Below are 17,541 nucleotides of genomic sequence, written 5' to 3'. Positions count from 1 at the left end.
TCAGGCGCTCAACCGACTGAGCCACTGAGGTGCCCCAAGGCAAAGCTTTTAAATACTGTATCATAAGAACTTTTTTTGGGTGGATTGTCATTGTAAACAATGTCCATGTTCAGTATTTTAACCTACCCTCTGTACTGTCACTGTTCATCCTGGCAGAGTTCCTGGGCTAGCAAAATGTTCTGAAGACCAAAGACTGCAAAGATGTGGCCTGTGCCCCTACACCTCTTGCCCCCTGAACCCACAGCAGACGTCTAATTGATCAGACGTCACTGAGGCTGAACATAGACTTTGAACTCTTCACAAAACAATGCTTGAGACAGTGAGGTGAAATCTATTTGCCTTCCCTGCTCCAGACAGAAACTTTTGTTTTATTCAGAAATTACAGACTTCCTGGGTTATACTGATACGCATTGATAATGCTGGAAAGTATACTGCTTCCTATGTAATGGACAAACGTTTTATAACATGAGGAGAGATCTCACATTAAAGGTGTATCAACACAAATGAATACACGGAGAATTATAAGTCAAGCATAAGTAACTTTTAAAAACAAATGATTGGGGTGCCTGGGTGGCTCAGTCGGTTAAGCAGCCGACTTCGGCTCAGGTCATGATTTCGCGGTCTGTGAGTTCGAGCCCCGCGTTGGGCTCTGTGCTGACAGCTCAGAGCCTGGAGCCTGTTTCAGATTCTGTGTCACTCTCTCTCTGACCCTCCCCCATTCATGCTCTGTCTCTCTCTGTCTCAAAAATAAATAAATGTTAAAAAAAAATTAAAAAAAAAACCCAAAAAACAAATGATTACACCTACTGGAAAAATCACTAAACGTAGTATAATTTCATGTTTGAAGTAAGTGTCTAATACTTAGATTTTTGCATTATTTATATAGATATACAGGCTATACACACACATATATAAAATACGTTTACTTACATTATATTGTGAAATAGCATTGTGGCAGGCTCCTCCAAGACAGGTCCCAATGATCCCTACCTTCTGGCATTATTCTCTTCTACACTGTACCAGGGTTAGTCTATGTGACGGATAGCATATGGCAGGAGTGATGGTATGTCACCCACTTTTGAGACTGGTCATAAAGACACTGTAGCTTTTTTCTTCATGTTCCTCTTGTTCTCACTCTCTTGTCTCTTGTTTTGGGCAAAGCCAGCTGCCTTGTTGTATAAAGCCCTTTGGAGAAAGGTCTGTGCTGTGGTGAGGAACAGAAACCTCCTGCCAACAGCCACACGTGTGAGCTTGGAACAAATATTCCAGCCCCACTAAGGCACTCTTCGATCCCTAGCTTTGGCTAACCACTTGATTGCAACTTCATGAGAAAACCAGAGAGAAAGAGCCGATGATCCAGTAAAACCACACCTGGATTCTTGACTCTCTGAAACTGGGTGAGAAAATAAATGTTTGCTGTTTTAAGCTGCGAACTTTGGGAGAAATTTATCAGGCAGCAATAGAGAATTAATACAATTATGATCACTGATCACAGTGAATCTGAATTTTTCCATAAAGAAAAGAATACAATGAAGGCAATGTGGCAGCATTGTCTAGTTTGTAATAATTACATTCAGCTTTACTATCAAACATAATTCCCGACATAATAATTTTGTTCAATTCTACAATAAATTTTAAAGTGGAATCATATCAAAGGACTACTATAAATCTATAATAGTATGCAACTTCCAAAGGGAAGAAATTGGCTAGAAAAACAGGTAAGTTAATCAGATACTTTCATCATAGCACCATCAAGATAACTGGCATTTTGTCATTAAATTTAAGAATGCTGCCACTTTCTAAGGAGACAATACAAAGGTTTTCCCTTGAATGTGCTGGTATGCATGTGTGTGTGTGTATATATATATATATATATACACACACACACACACTCATATATATATAGCAAGTGGGCAAGCCCTGCCTATGTGCATATTGCATACACATATTAGTATACACACATACACATATATACAAACACACACGTTTGCTAGTTCTATGAAACGCCGGCTCTAGCAATGCCAACATTTGATTAAATTTGTGTATGCCGGGTAAAACGCTTTCTTCTCTTACATCAGAACTTAAGTAGATGATTACTATAAAGTATTAATAGGTGTGCAGTGGACAAGTGGATGGATAGGAATATTCAATGAGGACTATATTCATCTGGGCATTCTTGGGACAGCAATGACAGTTATTCCTTTGCCTGAGGCTTGGCTTCCTCAGATGTAACAACTGAATTTTGGGGAAGACAGTGACAGATGTCAATTTCAGGGAAGAGATTCTATGTATACAGACCATCATCTCCTCCGGTGTTCTGGAAGGGCGATTTCAGACTGTTCTTTTTAAGTTAAGGTGAGAGAGGCAATGGCCTGAGTTCATTAGTTGTTATTTCTTGCCTCCAAAGTACATTTACCTGGTAATTGAACTGCTTTTACCCCAAAAGCTAAGGTTATCCAGGCTCACAATTTTAGCTGGGGTAAGTGAGAGGATGAAGATTAAAAAAATAAAACAAAAAAGCTAAATAAATGGTTCCAAGAAAGACATACAATGGATGCTTGCTTACGCAGCCATTACTTATGTGGCAACATCACCTATCTGAACATAGCAGCTAAGAGCTAGGAAGTAACCCCCTATCAAAATGTTAACAGTGAGGGGAGGGAGTGAGTTAGGGCTAAACTTTACTGTATGTACTTTGGGTCAGGTGCTATGGTAGGTTTTTCACGTACATAAGCTCATTCATTCTGGACGAGAACCCTACGAAGTGCTAATATTCTTACCAGTCCATAAATATGGAGAATTAAAGCCCAGAGAGCTTAAGTGAACATGTCTTAAGATTGTTCAGCTATGCTGTGGAGACACCAGCATTTGGACCCAAGTGGCCTCGATATAAGAAGACAAGGAAGTATGTAACACTTATTAAGTAAAACTTTCATCAAGAATAGTTAAGCTAAAATACATGTTGGTGCTTGAATGGGGTCAACTTCTAGCAGAAAAACCTAACTCATGGCAAGCAGCTCATTCCTCCATGAGGCCAGGTAAAGGAAGAACTGGCATATTGTTAGGTTTTCCTATCTTCACTATCTGACCTTTCTAATCTCCAGGAGATAACTACTTATTCTTAGAACTAAGTTTCTGTTCTGCTATTTAAAAAAATGGATAAAGTATAGAGCTCTCCCCAAATCAAGATCTGTTTAAAATATCTTTCTTGTCACATGGAAACATACTATGTTAAAATGAGGACGTGGAGGTGGTAAAGCATGGGTGTGTGTGTGTGTTGGGGGGTGGCTTTACGTACCTTGGTTCTGCAATTTTGCTACCGTGTGGCCCTGATCAAGTTAGTCTCTTTTCCACATAGGGTCTCCAACTCTAATGGTGAGACACTGATACCCACCAGTGTCCTCTGGGGAACAAATCTATGTTATCATTTCTGTAATGCTTTCTTTGTAAGTCAAGATTAAGGTCAAGGAAGAGAATCAGCGGAGTTCCAAAGGGCAGGTTGAAGGGATGTATTTTCTATGCTGGAGTAGACTATATAAATGTAGCGTCTCTTTCTGTTCCTTCCACAGGACTGTGAGTTAGATCTGAAGGCAGACAAATGGCTTGTTTACCCTCTCTCTTCTCCTCTCCTTGGATGCTACTCTTCTTTGTAGCAGACACCAGACCAAGACTATTCTTCCAGTCCCCAAGGCACAGTGGCTGAAGCCAGCTGGGTACCAGGCAATGGGAAACACTCTCGCTTCCTCCTTGTCTTTATCTTAGTGACTGTGTCCTTAGTATCCTTTCCTCATATGGCACCAGTTAGGCTCTGACACTCAGCTTTGGGTGAGGATATACTGACAGCTGGCTGAGGCTAAGGAGTGCTCACAGGGTCCAGACTCATTTAGATATTTTTTCAAAGGCCTTTGAACCAGAACCCCAGTTAATAATGAATGCTAGTTTGCCTTCCTTTGATCTGGCATTCCTTTTTGGGGACTTTCTAGGAGACAGGCATGGCTGAGGAGACAGGATGCAACTCACCACCACCATAATAGCATCCTAATAAGAGCCAAGTGGGGTCCACTCTCCACACCATTGGGAGAATTAAATGATGCAATGCATACAAAAATCCACCTAATATATGCCTGACTACTGAGCATCATCAGGCCGTGCTCTGTAAATGCTCATTTTCCTCTCCCGTCCATCTTTTCCCTTAATCATTACAAAGTAAGTATGAGAAAGAAACCCAGTGCAAACGTGAATGTGGTTTTCATTTTCCTGCCACCTCTACAGTATTATGATTCAAATCTTCCAGGAACTGAACACAGTTAACTTAGCATAGCAGGGGGCAACTTTCCTTCCAGAAGAGATAGGATTCTGGCAGTGAGCAGTATGGTACTAAATGTAATCTTTGCATGGGAATCCTGGGTCCTCTAATCCAAATGTCCCTTTCTCCACACATTATAAACTGTGCCTTTGCTTTATTAATTACTTTTTGCTAGGGACCACAAGAAAAAATATACATCACAAAAATGCTTTGCCAAGTTTATTCCTAGTTTTTTTCTCAATTCTTTTTAAGTATGGAGCTTTTGAGTTCTCAATGGTCATATGACTTTTTATGTTTTTCCCCACCAACAATTATGGGTTTCTCCATACTGTAAATTAATAACGACTACTCAGCATCTACTGTGTTCAAAGTTCTATGCTAGGAGCATCACATTTAACAACTCTATGAAGTAGGCAATACTTCCTTTATTTTATGATGAGAAAACTGAGGTGAAGAGTGACATAGGAACCTGTGTAAAGTCACAGAGCTTGAGAATCAAAATTTGAATACTGCTTTGGAAAATACTTGAACACTTGAAAGGACATCAAGGACATACCTCCCCTTTCCTCTCCAAATGCATAACAAGAACACATTACTAAAAAGGACAATCAAGGGAGTCTTTCAGGTGTCAGGAGTCTTTGGGATTCCCCTTTGTGATCTCGTAACAGCACTTGTGACATGAAGGGAGCTAACCAGGACACAATGGAAGTAGATCAGACTGCGTTTCCAGGGTAAAGCTAACCAGTCCAGCTAGGACAGGTATTACTCTTGAGGCTTTCAAAGGCAGGTCTCTATTGCTGACAATCCTGCAGTGAAAAGACTTGGATTCCATTCTGGTTTGGTAATTTAGTAGCTATGGATTTTTGGGCAACTGCTCTAAGCTCTTATGTTGTCCATCCATAAGACACAAAATAAGGCCACATACTTGAAAAGATATTCTGAGAATCCGCTGAAATAGAGTTTGTTCATATTATGCCTCATTTATCTCTTTAGTTATTTACTTTTTGTCTTTCCCTACTGTTGTGTAAATTCCATGATATCAGAGAACCAGCCAGTATATTTTGCTCCTGTATCTCCAAGGCATGGAACATTGTGTGGCATAGAGCAAATGCTCAAAATATATTTGCAGAATGAGTGAACTGTGTACATTGTAAAATATTAAAACTGCTGATTATTAACACTATTGAGTTTTAAGACATACAAAGTTGATTTTTTCTTTAGATATTAACTTTTCATGAGTATTAATACTTTTAGCCAGAAGTGAATTCAGGCAGCCAACATTTAAGTTCAAATTATGATCCTGTTCCAACTTTTTGCTGTTTCCCTTGAAAGAATTACTAGGGTTTCCCCCCCCCCCCAAAACGATATCTGATATTAGCATTTAAATCACATGAAATGAAAATGGTGAGGCTTCATTTCTTGTTACTAATTTTTGTAACCTCCAAGAGGGTTTCTTGGTTTTGCTGATTATTCTGCAACTTCCAGGTTCTCTCCAGATGTGAAGAAAATTGCTTACTTGGTTGAGATGCTTGTACTTACTTGATGAAGTACTTGATTCCATCTGCTGTGTAAGCTTCCTCCCACCCATAAGGTAGACCTACAGTGAAAGGAAACCAAAAATACATTTAATAAGATGATAAAGATAACTTTATTTCCTGGATGCAAACTTCCCACATCTTTACAATTATTTGAGTACATTTCTCATACAAAATAATTTTCTAGAAGGGAGGAATTAAAACAATTCAGATGAGCTTTCCTACTCAGCATCTTTAGAACACAATAAATAAGTCTCGAACAGTTAACAATCTGCTTTAGTTGCATTAACTGGATTATGACTTGTCATTTACACGGGGTGAGCATTTTTGTCAGCAGGATTCAAGCACAAATTTTTGGTGCAGGGGATGGTTTTTGCCTGAAGGCAGAAGGATGGACAAGATGGCCCCTGCTTGTCTATTTTGGCTCAAAGTTTCCTTAATTGGCTCCCTTTACATTCTTTCAGCTCCACAGGGAATTGGTGCATGAGTGCCAGATCAGCAGGGGCTTGAAAGCAGCTTCTGGACAAGACCAAATTCCTCGTAAAGGCTGAAAGTTTAGCAAAGTGATTTACAATGGATTGCAGCATTTTATTTTGTTAATTAAGATTTTGTGCATTAAACATAAACGGCCAAACAATTTGCTAAACGTAGCTTTCATTTCTGTAATGGGATTGAGTTAGTGAGCTATAAAGAAATGCAGATTGAAGTAAGCGAGAAATTATATGGCTGTATTTCTATAAACGAGCACATTTGTGTCCTCATCATATCAAGACAACAGGCCCATGTTGAGGTAGCCACATTCTCTTATATTCCAGCTATGGCTGGTACCCCTCTAGAACAACATGGTTTTATCCCTCTGCTGCATCCATCCCTGCATACCGCTCAGGATTTTAACTGACCTTTTGGGTCAGTCCTTTGATCCTGGCTTGTCATGGATCCACTGCTGGGTATAATATACACAAATGCACTAAAGAACAGACTCCATGGCTCAGGGAGCCTACTTCTTTGGAAAGTAACTGAGCTATCACAACAAACCATTAGGTTTCACTCCCCCAAGTCTCATCATAAGGAGAGGAAAAAGGCACAAAAAATAATTATTTAAATGAAATAAAACCTTATTCTATTTCTTTTTTTAAAATAATTTTTAAAATGTTTTTATTTTATTTTAGAGAGAGAGAGAGACAGTGTGAGCAGGGAAGGGGCAGAGAGAGAGAGGGAGACACAGAATCTGAAGCAGGCTCTAGGCTCTGAGCTGTCAGCACAGAGCATGACGTGGGGCTCAAACTCACAAACTGTGAGATTATGACCTGAGCTGAAGCCCCACCTACTCTATTTCTTCAAGAATATTCTATTTGTTTATTTATTTTGACAGAGAGAAAGAGAGAGAAAAAACACATGCGCACGAGCAGGGGAGGAGCAGGGAGAGAGGGAGAGAGAGAATCCCAAGCAGGCTCTGAGCTGTCAGCACAGAACCTGACATGGGGCTTGATTCCCATGAACAGTGAGATCATGACCTAAGCGGAAACCAAGAGTCAGACACCCAACCGACTGAGCTACCCAAGCGCCCAAAGAATATTCTTTGAGAATAGTTCTGGGGATGTTGTTTTTATAACTAAGGAAAACAAAACAAGCTTTATTAAATTATATCTATTTCCAGTCCATTAACACAAGTTATATAAAATGAGACCTTGGCTAAAAAATTCTGCAACTGTTTCTTTGTAGATTAACTCAGGCCACCTAGGAGTTTCTTTTCTCTCTTAGTGAATAAATATTCCTATTTTAAGTAGAAAATAAGCATTTCTGGGAACTCAGCATAAGCAAATGACTAGCTTCTTACAAGTCCCTGAAGTGACACTGTGTCCGTCTCTGCCAGTAGCACGTGCCCAGCCAGACAGGCCATAACAACTGCTGCTGCACGGGTTCAAGTAGATTTATTTTCTTTTTTCACACTTCCTGCATTTTTGCTACAGATCACTTTACTGATCACTAACAACCACCTGACCTGCAGGGAAGAATGTCATGACTGTACATAAGAGCTTCAATAAAATGCTCAGAAATACAAGGATATCTGGTCAGTAAGGCAAAGGCAGCTAAAAAGTTAAGTAGAAAGTCATTCTAATATGACTAAGGTTTTTGTCCAAATGATTTGTTTGTCCAACGCTCATATTTGTACCTGTAGATTTTAAGGCACAGATTTTTTCTTTTATGAAAAGGAGACAAAATGTACACTTTAGTATCTTTTAACCCATGGCATCATTTAAAAATCGAGATTGACATTGGAGTACCACACATTCCCTATCAGAATAGGATTCCTGCCCTGATTATTTTCTTCCAATTATTAAACAAGGAATATAACCTCATAACAGACTCATTAAAAGTACTAGTCCATATTCATTTTAGTCAATATGGTTATTGAATGACTACAGCCATAAAGATATTCTTATGGGTTAAATAATATGTATAGTTTATTTTAGGATAAATTCTCTGTTCTGAAAAAAATAAGCATTTCTTTTTAGAAGAGTGAATGGTTTCTTCTTTTTCATGCAGCTCCTATAATCTGAAAAACAGAACTGGAGACTTAAATGGATAGTAGCAATCTCTCAGTGATCATTCAGTAGCAGAAAACACAATTGCTGTCTAATTATAAACTGAAAAGCACAATATTGATAAACCAAATAGCTTACTTTATATAAAAAGAGCACTTTTGCTTTCCAGAAGCTTGTATACTTATGATGGCCTCAGTTTTGCATTAGTAAAAGATTTCATTTCTTCATAACAAGTGATTTGGGCAAAATCACAACATGATCTAAATACTTTTTAATAATAATTATTATTCCAAGGCATTAAATTTTTTTCTCCATTTCCCCATTTGCTTTATACTTGTAAATATATAATGTTTCTATTTTTCATTTCATATCTGTCTTAAAACTTTTATGACAACCATAATAACTTGGAATTATTTCTGATTGGAAGTATTCGTCTATGCACCCTTACATAACATTCTTTCCATCAGAGATCATCTGTTCCCAATCAACCACTTCGTGGGGATGACTCCAAAATCTTCATGAGTATCTTGCCAAAGTAAGAGTATTGTACATATTTAGCTGTTGCCTAAGACTCAACATATCTAAAACTAAACTCATGGTGTTTTCATACAAACTAGTTTCCTTCCAATTTTCCAGTCTATTTAGGTAATGAGATTCTCTTCGTTACATTGGGCCCATTCATCAAATATTTATCAATCGTTTATTATATGTTCAGTATTTTACTTTGTGTTCAGTATGTGATGATGAACAAATAAACATTGACCTTAAGCTTACGGAGCTTTAAGAAATAAGCACAATGAAGACCTCATTCAAAACGGAAAGAAGTACAACGGGAGAAAAGTGTTGAATACTGTGGAAAAGTAACTTACAGTTACTAACGCACAAAGAACTACAAATCACTAGGAACAAGGCCAATGACAGAAGTCTGTGAAACATGTGAAACATTCAGGACATAGGAAACACAAATGCACTTAAACACATGAAAATATGCTTAACTTCACTCTTAATGAGACAAATATAAATTAAACTTTTATGAGATGCCATGTACATCATGTTAGCAAACATTTAAAAAGTTGTTTAAACAAGACACCGTGTTGGGAATGTGAAGAGACAGTCATTCGCCTACTGATGGTAGTATAAATTGATAATGTATTTATGGAAACCTGTCAATATCTATACAAAATCGTAAATGCTAAAATAATAACAGTGGACATTTATTGAGTGGTTATGTGCTAGACATTGCTACAAGCACTTCACATGTACCAACTCTCTTAGCCTCACTGCAATTTTAAGAGAGGGGCTGCTATCATACCCATTTTGCAAGTGAGGAAACTGAGGCACAGAAAGGTGAAATCATTTGCCCAAGTGACACAGCTGGCAGGTGGTAGAGCCCAGACTCTTAAGCACTATCCTGAATCTCCATGTACCATTTAATCTAGCAATTCTTCCAGGAATTTAGCCTACAGATATGTTTTATGTACAAGATTATTAATTGTTTAAAAAAAAAAAAAAGGACTGGAAATAATCTAACCACCAATGGGGACTGACTAAAGACCATATAGCCAGATAATGGGATATTGTCCAGCTGTGAAAAAGAATGAGGACGTAATTTATGTACCAATTTGGGTAGGGGGTGTGGGATAAAGGAAGGATCTCTGGAGGAGCTGGAGTTCAGGAGGTATGGACATGGAGAAGAATACTCTAGGCTGAGCAAACGGCATGTGCAAAGGCTCTGGGGAATGGGAAAAACCTGGCACCTCTGAGGAACTGAAAGATCCTTGTTGCTGGAGTGTAGTGAATGAAGGAGGGGAGAGTGAGACAAGATTTGGCTGGACAGATAAGCAAATAGGACTGTGCCGGGTTTTGCAGGGCATGTTAAAATTGTTTGAATGTTTCTTAAAAAAGAAGCAGGAGATCTGCTTCTCATTAAGATGAGGAAAACTGCAAAGAATGTTGCTCCCACCATATGTGGGGAAAAGCTGCACAAACTAAAAAATATAATAATTTTTTCTGAGTCCCTTAGAGACTGAATTCCTCACCTGAGCTGACCCTGAAGTGAACTGAATTCCAAAGGGGTATGAGCCCCTCTGAGAAAAGATGGGACACATGAACTTTTCCCTCTTGGCACAAAACAGCAAGAAATGTTGCCATCAGAGTGGGCAAGAGGAAAACATCTAAAATTATAACAAATTTGTGAGGTCTGATTATGGGCTAGCATGATAGTTTGTAGTATTCCTGGGAGCCCCCTACACAAGGAGAATCTGCTCTCCCTAAACAGCTCCTTGCTCACGAGAAAGACTGGGGGTGGACAGGAGACCTGAGAGAGCCCCTGAGTGGTGCAGGCTCATGTAGGACCTACAAAGTTTTGAGGGTGGAGCAGGTGTTCCATCCATGTTCTGCTCCTCGCATGAGTATAAGACAGTCATCAGCTGCTATAGGGGACAAGCATAAAACCTGTGGAGCCCTGGACCCTCTCTGATATGAGGGAATAGTTGGCTGCTGCTGGGGAAAAGGCAAGAGATACTCCTCACCTTGGATAGGACACTGAATGACACGAAGCAAAAGTCATCTGTTCTTGAGGGAGGGGTAAGAAGTTGTCAGACCCCAGTCCCTGCCCAGATTCCAGGAAAACTTGGTTTGTCCTGGTGGGGGCCTGGGGCAGGATGCTATAGAAAACCTGATGTCTTCATCCTGCAGTAACACTAAGTCACTGGAGGGGTGAGGGCAGGAAACCTTTCAAATCCAGAATCCTACACTGATACAAAGTGGAGTCTGACTTCCACAAGGAGAGGGGCAGGAAGCCTACTTGAGCACTGAGTAGGAGGTAGTGTTGTTTACTGCTGGGGAGGGATAGGAAGGCTGACGACGTCCCTACTTGGGCACAGTTCCTGCTAAGCCAGAGACTGGAGTAGGAAAACCAAGAGCCTCTCCCTCACCCTCACTCCCCCACATTCACCTCTAACCTTGCACTGAGCAAAAAGCAACAGCCATCTACTTATGGGGGAGGACAAGGGAGCAGCCATTAAACATCCACTGTGATGCACATAGAGCCTACTTCCTGTCAGCTGAGGATGGAGCAGGAACACTGAGAAAAACCCTCCCACATTCTGTACTTTACATAAGCACAAGAGAGTGGCAGACAACCACTGGAGAACTCTAAACTCAGTTTAACTCCAGAAACAAAATGCAAACCCAGCTTGCCTACTAATGAGACCGAATTCCCCAAGCCCCGGCCCCCACCACACTAATGGCCTGACAGAGATGAGGCAGGCTCACTTCTGGGCTTAAATAATATTCATCCCAGTGTTTATGGTTTTGTACATTCAATGTCTGACACTGAATCAAAATTGTGAGACACTTAGGAAAAAACAAGAGAAAAAATATAGATCCATTGACAAAAGATAAAACTACCAACAGCACCAGATCCAGGGATAAATAAAATATTGGACTTTAAAATAATTATGATTATACACTAAAAGATCTAATAGAATCTAGTGAATTAAGGTTGTATAACCTGTGGCAATGCTCATTACTTACGTATATTATGCAGAAGGTGGGTGAGTGAGCTTGTGGAGGCGCAGAGTCTTGTGAAATAGTGGGACAGAAGGACAGACGGCCATGTGAATTGAAGGGATTTGTAAGAATGATTGGAATATGGGTCCCGGACTATAAACTGAATGAGAAGACAAGTGAAAACTACTGTGGAGGCTGAAGGATAGAGAAGACAGACAGGAGGTCTCATTGAGGACAACAGAGCACATAATGAGCTGGAAAGGTGGGAGGTTTGAGTGGGAGAACAGGGAGATTGAACCACTATCTGCTGATGCCAAGGTTCTTGGGGAAAGTGGAGGACTGCAGTAAAATGGGAAAAAAGGGCAGTGGACAAAAGAACTGAAAAGTAAAGGTGGTGGCCACCACACATAGACATTGGCAGTTGGGTGGGGAGAAAACTGGAGAATGAGCATCTGAGAATAAAATAAAGACAATACCATCAATCTCAGACAGAGCTCAAACAGAGCCACATTTACTTGAAAAACACTTGCTATGTAATTGTTATAAAAGCTCAGATACAATTTACTTCTAGGATCTCATATATTGAGAGGAAGAGACGGGGGTGGGGGGGAGTATGGGGAAGGGAAGGGAAAACAGAAGGAGAAAGAGAGATCTCCAACTCATAATTAGGTTTCCCTAAAGAATACGACATTCATCACATAGTGGAATTTTCACTTGTAGTCAGAAAATTCGAATCTGTATGTAATGTTCTTCAATGACAAGTTGAATAACCATGGAAAAATAATAATCATGGGGAGTCTCAACTTTCTCATCTACAGTATATAGTAGTGATAATAGTAGTTGTCTTGCCTAGGGGTTATCATGAGACTCCTATTAGATAATATAACTGTACAATGATATACAAAAAGAAGACCATTATTAGGCATAGTAATGAAAATAAAAGCCCCTTCTTCAGAGCTTATGGATCCGGAGATATAGAGTAACAGATGCTTAATATAAAAAATAAGTGTTTAAATTAACTACAGGGGAAACCTCCATTAAGGTGTAGGTATAGTTTCTACAATCCTCTTCTTAATACAGGAAATTATATCATCTCTATTTCACTCATGATAACATGCATTGAGTGGTGTGATGGTAAATGTTTAACACCCAGCTCTTGGGAGGTGGGGAGCCCTCATTTATAGCAGTTGCTGATTTCTCTACTATAAAATACTCCTACAATGGATTTCAAGCTACTAATGTAATGTCACTGCCTACAGGGCTGTGTTGTGTTCCCAGACATAACATACACAAATAACCTCAAGAACAAAGACGATAGTACACAGTAGGAAAATAACTAGAAAGGGGTGAGTTTCGAGTATTTATTACCTTTTCTTTTAATGTAACTTACTTTACAGTTTAAACAGTTTTATTTTTAATAATGACTGTTTGATAGTCAGCACACAAAATTCTTGCAAGCCAGTACTAGCCAGCTCCAATATAACCACTGTGGAACCCATCTCTTAACCCCTTAGTCCTAAAAGACAGAAAGTTCCAAAAATCAAAGGATAGAAATACCATTTTGTCCATTAGGTGATTACATGAAACTGCTATCAGCCTAGTCTAATGATGTGGAGAATCACTGCCCTAACAGTAAACTATGTATTAATCAAATGTTTACACAGAGTTTTCTATGTGCCTGACATTCTTCCTAATATCTCAGAAACTTAATTCACTGTATCCTCATCACAACCCTGTGCGATAGGTGCTTTATTAACCTTATTTTACAAGAGGAAGCTGAGGGGTACAGAGGTTTAAGTAGCGCGCCCATTGTCACGCTGCTAATAAATGGTGTAGTCACAATTTGAACCCAAGCAATCTGGTGCTACAGCCTGTGCTTTTCACCATTGCTGCACAGCTTCCATTTCCCTAATGCCTGGGTTCATTGCCCTTGCCAATGATCAATATTTCAAAATGGTCAAATAATATCTTTGCCTAACTTTTTGAAGAACAACAATAACAAAAAGAGAAAACAAAACTCCCATATCTCAATTTCTGCATTATTACCCATAGAAATGCTCTTTTGAAAGGAACTGAAATAATTTTTAGGCTTGAACACAAAGCAGTCTATTTTAGAGACATTTTATGTTAGATTTACGATTGTACAAGTTAATTTGTAGGTCTGAATCACAGTGCCGATTTTAAAAGAATTACTAGCTAATTTTACTATGAAAAAGGAATCTGTTATACTGAGAGATGATTGTAATCTAAAAATAACCAAATAATGCAATATTTTAAATTTAAAAGTAATTTCTAAGGAAACAATTTTTTAAAAAACTATATTAATTTCTTGAACTATGCGCTTTAAACACTCATTGAAATCAGAGTTGCATAAACACTGTAAACAGACATAATTTTGGACCCATGGCTTGAGTTTTTACCACACGGTTACATATGTCATTTAAACAAGCAAAAAATAAAAATAAAAATAAAAGCAAATGACATGTCTAAGGTAGAAAGATTTTATAGCTTTCTATATTTGCATGTCTCAAATTCAGAAGTTGAAATGCTAACATAATTATGGGAATGCAAACTGGTATAGCCACTCTGGAGAACGGTATGGAGGTTCCTTAAAAAAGTTAAAAATAGAGCTACCCTATGACCCAGCAATTGCACGATTAGGTATTTATCCAAAGGATACAAAAATGCTGATTTGAAGGGGTACATGCACCCCAATGTTTGTAGCAGCACCATCAACAATAGCCAAATTATGGAAAGAGCCCAAATGTCTATCAACTGATGAATGGATAAAGAAAATGTGGCATCTGTATATATACATACAACACATGTATACACACACATACGCGAACACACACACACACACACACACACACACACACACACACACACACACTAGAATATTACTCTGTGATCAAAAAGAATGAAATCTTGCCATTTGCAACAATGTGGATGGAACTAGAGTATATTATGCTAAGCAAAATAAGTCAGAGAAAGATAAATATTATATGATTTTACTCATGTGTGGAATTTAAAAAACAAAACAGATGGAACATAGGGGAAGGGAAGGAAAAATAAGATAAAAACAAAAAGGGAGGCAAACTATAAGAGACTCTTAAATACAGAGAACAAACTCAGGGTTGCTGGAGGGGTGTTGGTGGGAGATGGGCATTGAGGAGGGCACTTGTTGGGATGAGCACTGGGTGTTGTAAGTAAGTAATGAATCACTGGGCTCTATTCCTAAAACCAATACTATACTATATGTTCACTAGTTTGGATTTAATTTTTTTTTAACATTTGTATTTATTTTTGAGACAGAGAGAGACAGAGCATGAACAGGGGAGGGTCAGAGAGAGAGGGAGACACAGAATCTGAAACAGGCTCCAGGCTCTGAGCTGTCAGCACACAGCCCGACGCGGGGCTCAAACTCACGGACCTGAGCAGAAGTCAGACTGTCAACCAACTGAGCCACCCAGGTGCCCCTCACTAGTTTGGATTTAAATAAAATTTTAAAAAATTAAAAAAAAGAAATGCTAACATTATTAGATATAAGCTATTTCTAGATAGAAGTCACTCACTAAGCAAGTTAAAAGGCCGTAATATCATCATGGTAAAAGTATTCCCAGAGGTTAGTTAGTGGTTCCCAGTCCTCTTTATCTTGTTGTCTCCATTTCTGGGCAAATAAATACTACCCTAACATCCATTTAATAGGATGGAAAAAGAGAACATTCATTCTCCACATATCTCTTCTCAACAGATACAAAACTCAGTATATTTTTACATTTGGAAGTCTTTTACCTCCAGTTAAAACCATGGGGTCCAGAAATTTTAAGAAGCCAGCTTAAAAGTTCGTTCTTACACTGCTATCTCTCATCTCATGACTGAGACTCAAGATAAGAACACAGGATTCTACTGGCAAATATCTCTGGGCATTTATACAATATTGGGGGGAATGGTCTGATTTAGGTTTGTATTGCTTAAAATCAATGACATACAATGGACTTCATTACAGGCACCAATATAACTTAGCGTAAAACTTTCTGAGGCTATCCTCACTATACTGTGAGGTCTTTCTCTGCATTATCAGTCTAAACAGATGATGTGGGGTCTGGGGAGGGGAGTTTCCTAATTCCTTTTAGTGTATGAAGGTAAACAGGATTTCTTTAAAGCAAGGCTGTTATTAGAGTAGTCAACAGATTAAGAGGTTAGTGGCTGCTGAACATGAATTAAGGGACCTACTAGAAGGGGAAAAAAATGAACTGCACCTTCTTTTTTCTACTCCATTCAGGAAAACTGGTTTCGTGAATAGAGGGGTAAAGCTGCTGTCAAGTAAGCTTGATAGTCACTAGTTAAGAATAACAACAGAATGTTGGGTCGTCCAAAATAGATACCACTATTTTCCTGCAACTAACAGGTTGCCTGAGAGTAAAAGGCAAACAGACTTTATCTAAGAAAACAGGAACAGCAGTTTACGTCAAAATGCTAGATGCAAACTGACAAAGAAATAAGTATACTTCTTAAAGTGATTTAATGAGTACAATGGAATGTCTTCAGCATCTTACTACCACAACATATGTATAAAAGTATCCCATATGAGAATACTGGAATTCTAGAAATTATGTATTTTGGAAGTGAGCTTTTGAGAAAACATACTTACTGTTCATGGTTGTTTAAGTTTTCTTATAAACTTAGCAGCCTAAGGAAATATCCAGTTATTAGCTGACAGTCCTTCAGGTTGGAAGTCTGGCACGGCATGACTGGGTTCTCTGCTCAGGGCATTAAAACTGAAATCTGGGTGGGATGCCTGGGTGGCTCAGTTAAGTGTCCGACTTTGGCTCAGGTCATGATCTCACGGTTCGTGGGTTTGAGTCCCGCCTTGGGCTCTATGCTGACAGCTCAGAGCCTGGAGCCTGCTTCGGATTTTGTGTCTTCCTTTCCCTCTGCCTCTCCCCTGCGTGTACTCTGTCTCTGTCTCTCTCTCTCAAAAATGAATAAACATAAAAAAAAAACAAAAACCTGAAATCAGGGTGTTAGCTGATATTGTTTTCATCGTGAGATTCTGGGGGAAAATTTGCTTCCAAATTCATTTTTTTTGTTGGCAAAATTCAGTTCCTTGCAGCTGTAGGACTCAGGTCCCCATTTTCTTGTGGGATGTCACTTGGGGATCATTCTCAGAGAGCTCAGATGTAGATGGCATTCCTTGCCATGTGACTCCCTCCATCTTCAAGCTAGCAACAGCAAGCAGCATCTTTTTCATGCTTTCAATCTGACTTCTATTTGATTTCTAGACTCAGATTTTTTTATTAAAAAAAAGTTTTTTTTAATGTTTATTTTTGACAGAGAGAGAGCGAGCGAGCATGAGTGGGGGAGGGGCAGAGAGAGAGGGAGACATAGAATCCGAAGCAGGCTCCAGGTTCTGAGCTGTCAGCACAGAGCCCGACGCAGGGCTCGAACTCACAGACCCAGAAATCATGACCTGAGCTGAAGTCGGATGTTCAACCGACTGAGCCACCCAGGTGCCCCTCTAGACTCAGATTTAAAGGGCTTGTGTGATTAGGTCTCCCTGAATAATCTGTTTTAAGGTCAACTAATTATATATGCAAAATCTCTTCACGGCAGCACCTAGATTAGTATTTGGTTGAAT

General features: G+C 39.1%; 1 protein-coding gene across 4 annotated transcripts in view; it reads right to left on the bottom strand.

Annotated features, from left to right (window-relative positions):
* STXBP4 (syntaxin binding protein 4) overlaps positions 1-17,541 on the bottom strand; it is a 170,039-nt gene that overhangs the window by 16,612 nt on the left and 135,886 nt on the right. For 3 of the 4 annotated variants that reach the window (XM_058704670.1, XM_058704672.1, XM_058704671.1), the window contains one exon: positions 5,846-5,903. In XM_058704670.1, the coding sequence (XP_058560653.1) occupies positions 5,846-5,903 (58 nt within the window). Of the gene's footprint in view, positions 1-930; positions 1,394-5,845; positions 5,904-17,541 lie in introns of all 4 variants that reach the window. The other variant, XR_009255220.1, reaches the window with a different exon arrangement.

The sequence above is a fragment of the Neofelis nebulosa genome, chromosome 16 (genome assembly GCF_028018385.1).
Source record: "Neofelis nebulosa isolate mNeoNeb1 chromosome 16, mNeoNeb1.pri, whole genome shotgun sequence".
NCBI lineage: Eukaryota > Metazoa > Chordata > Mammalia > Carnivora > Felidae > Neofelis > Neofelis nebulosa.
This window is presented reverse-complemented; position numbering and strand designations above follow the sequence as displayed.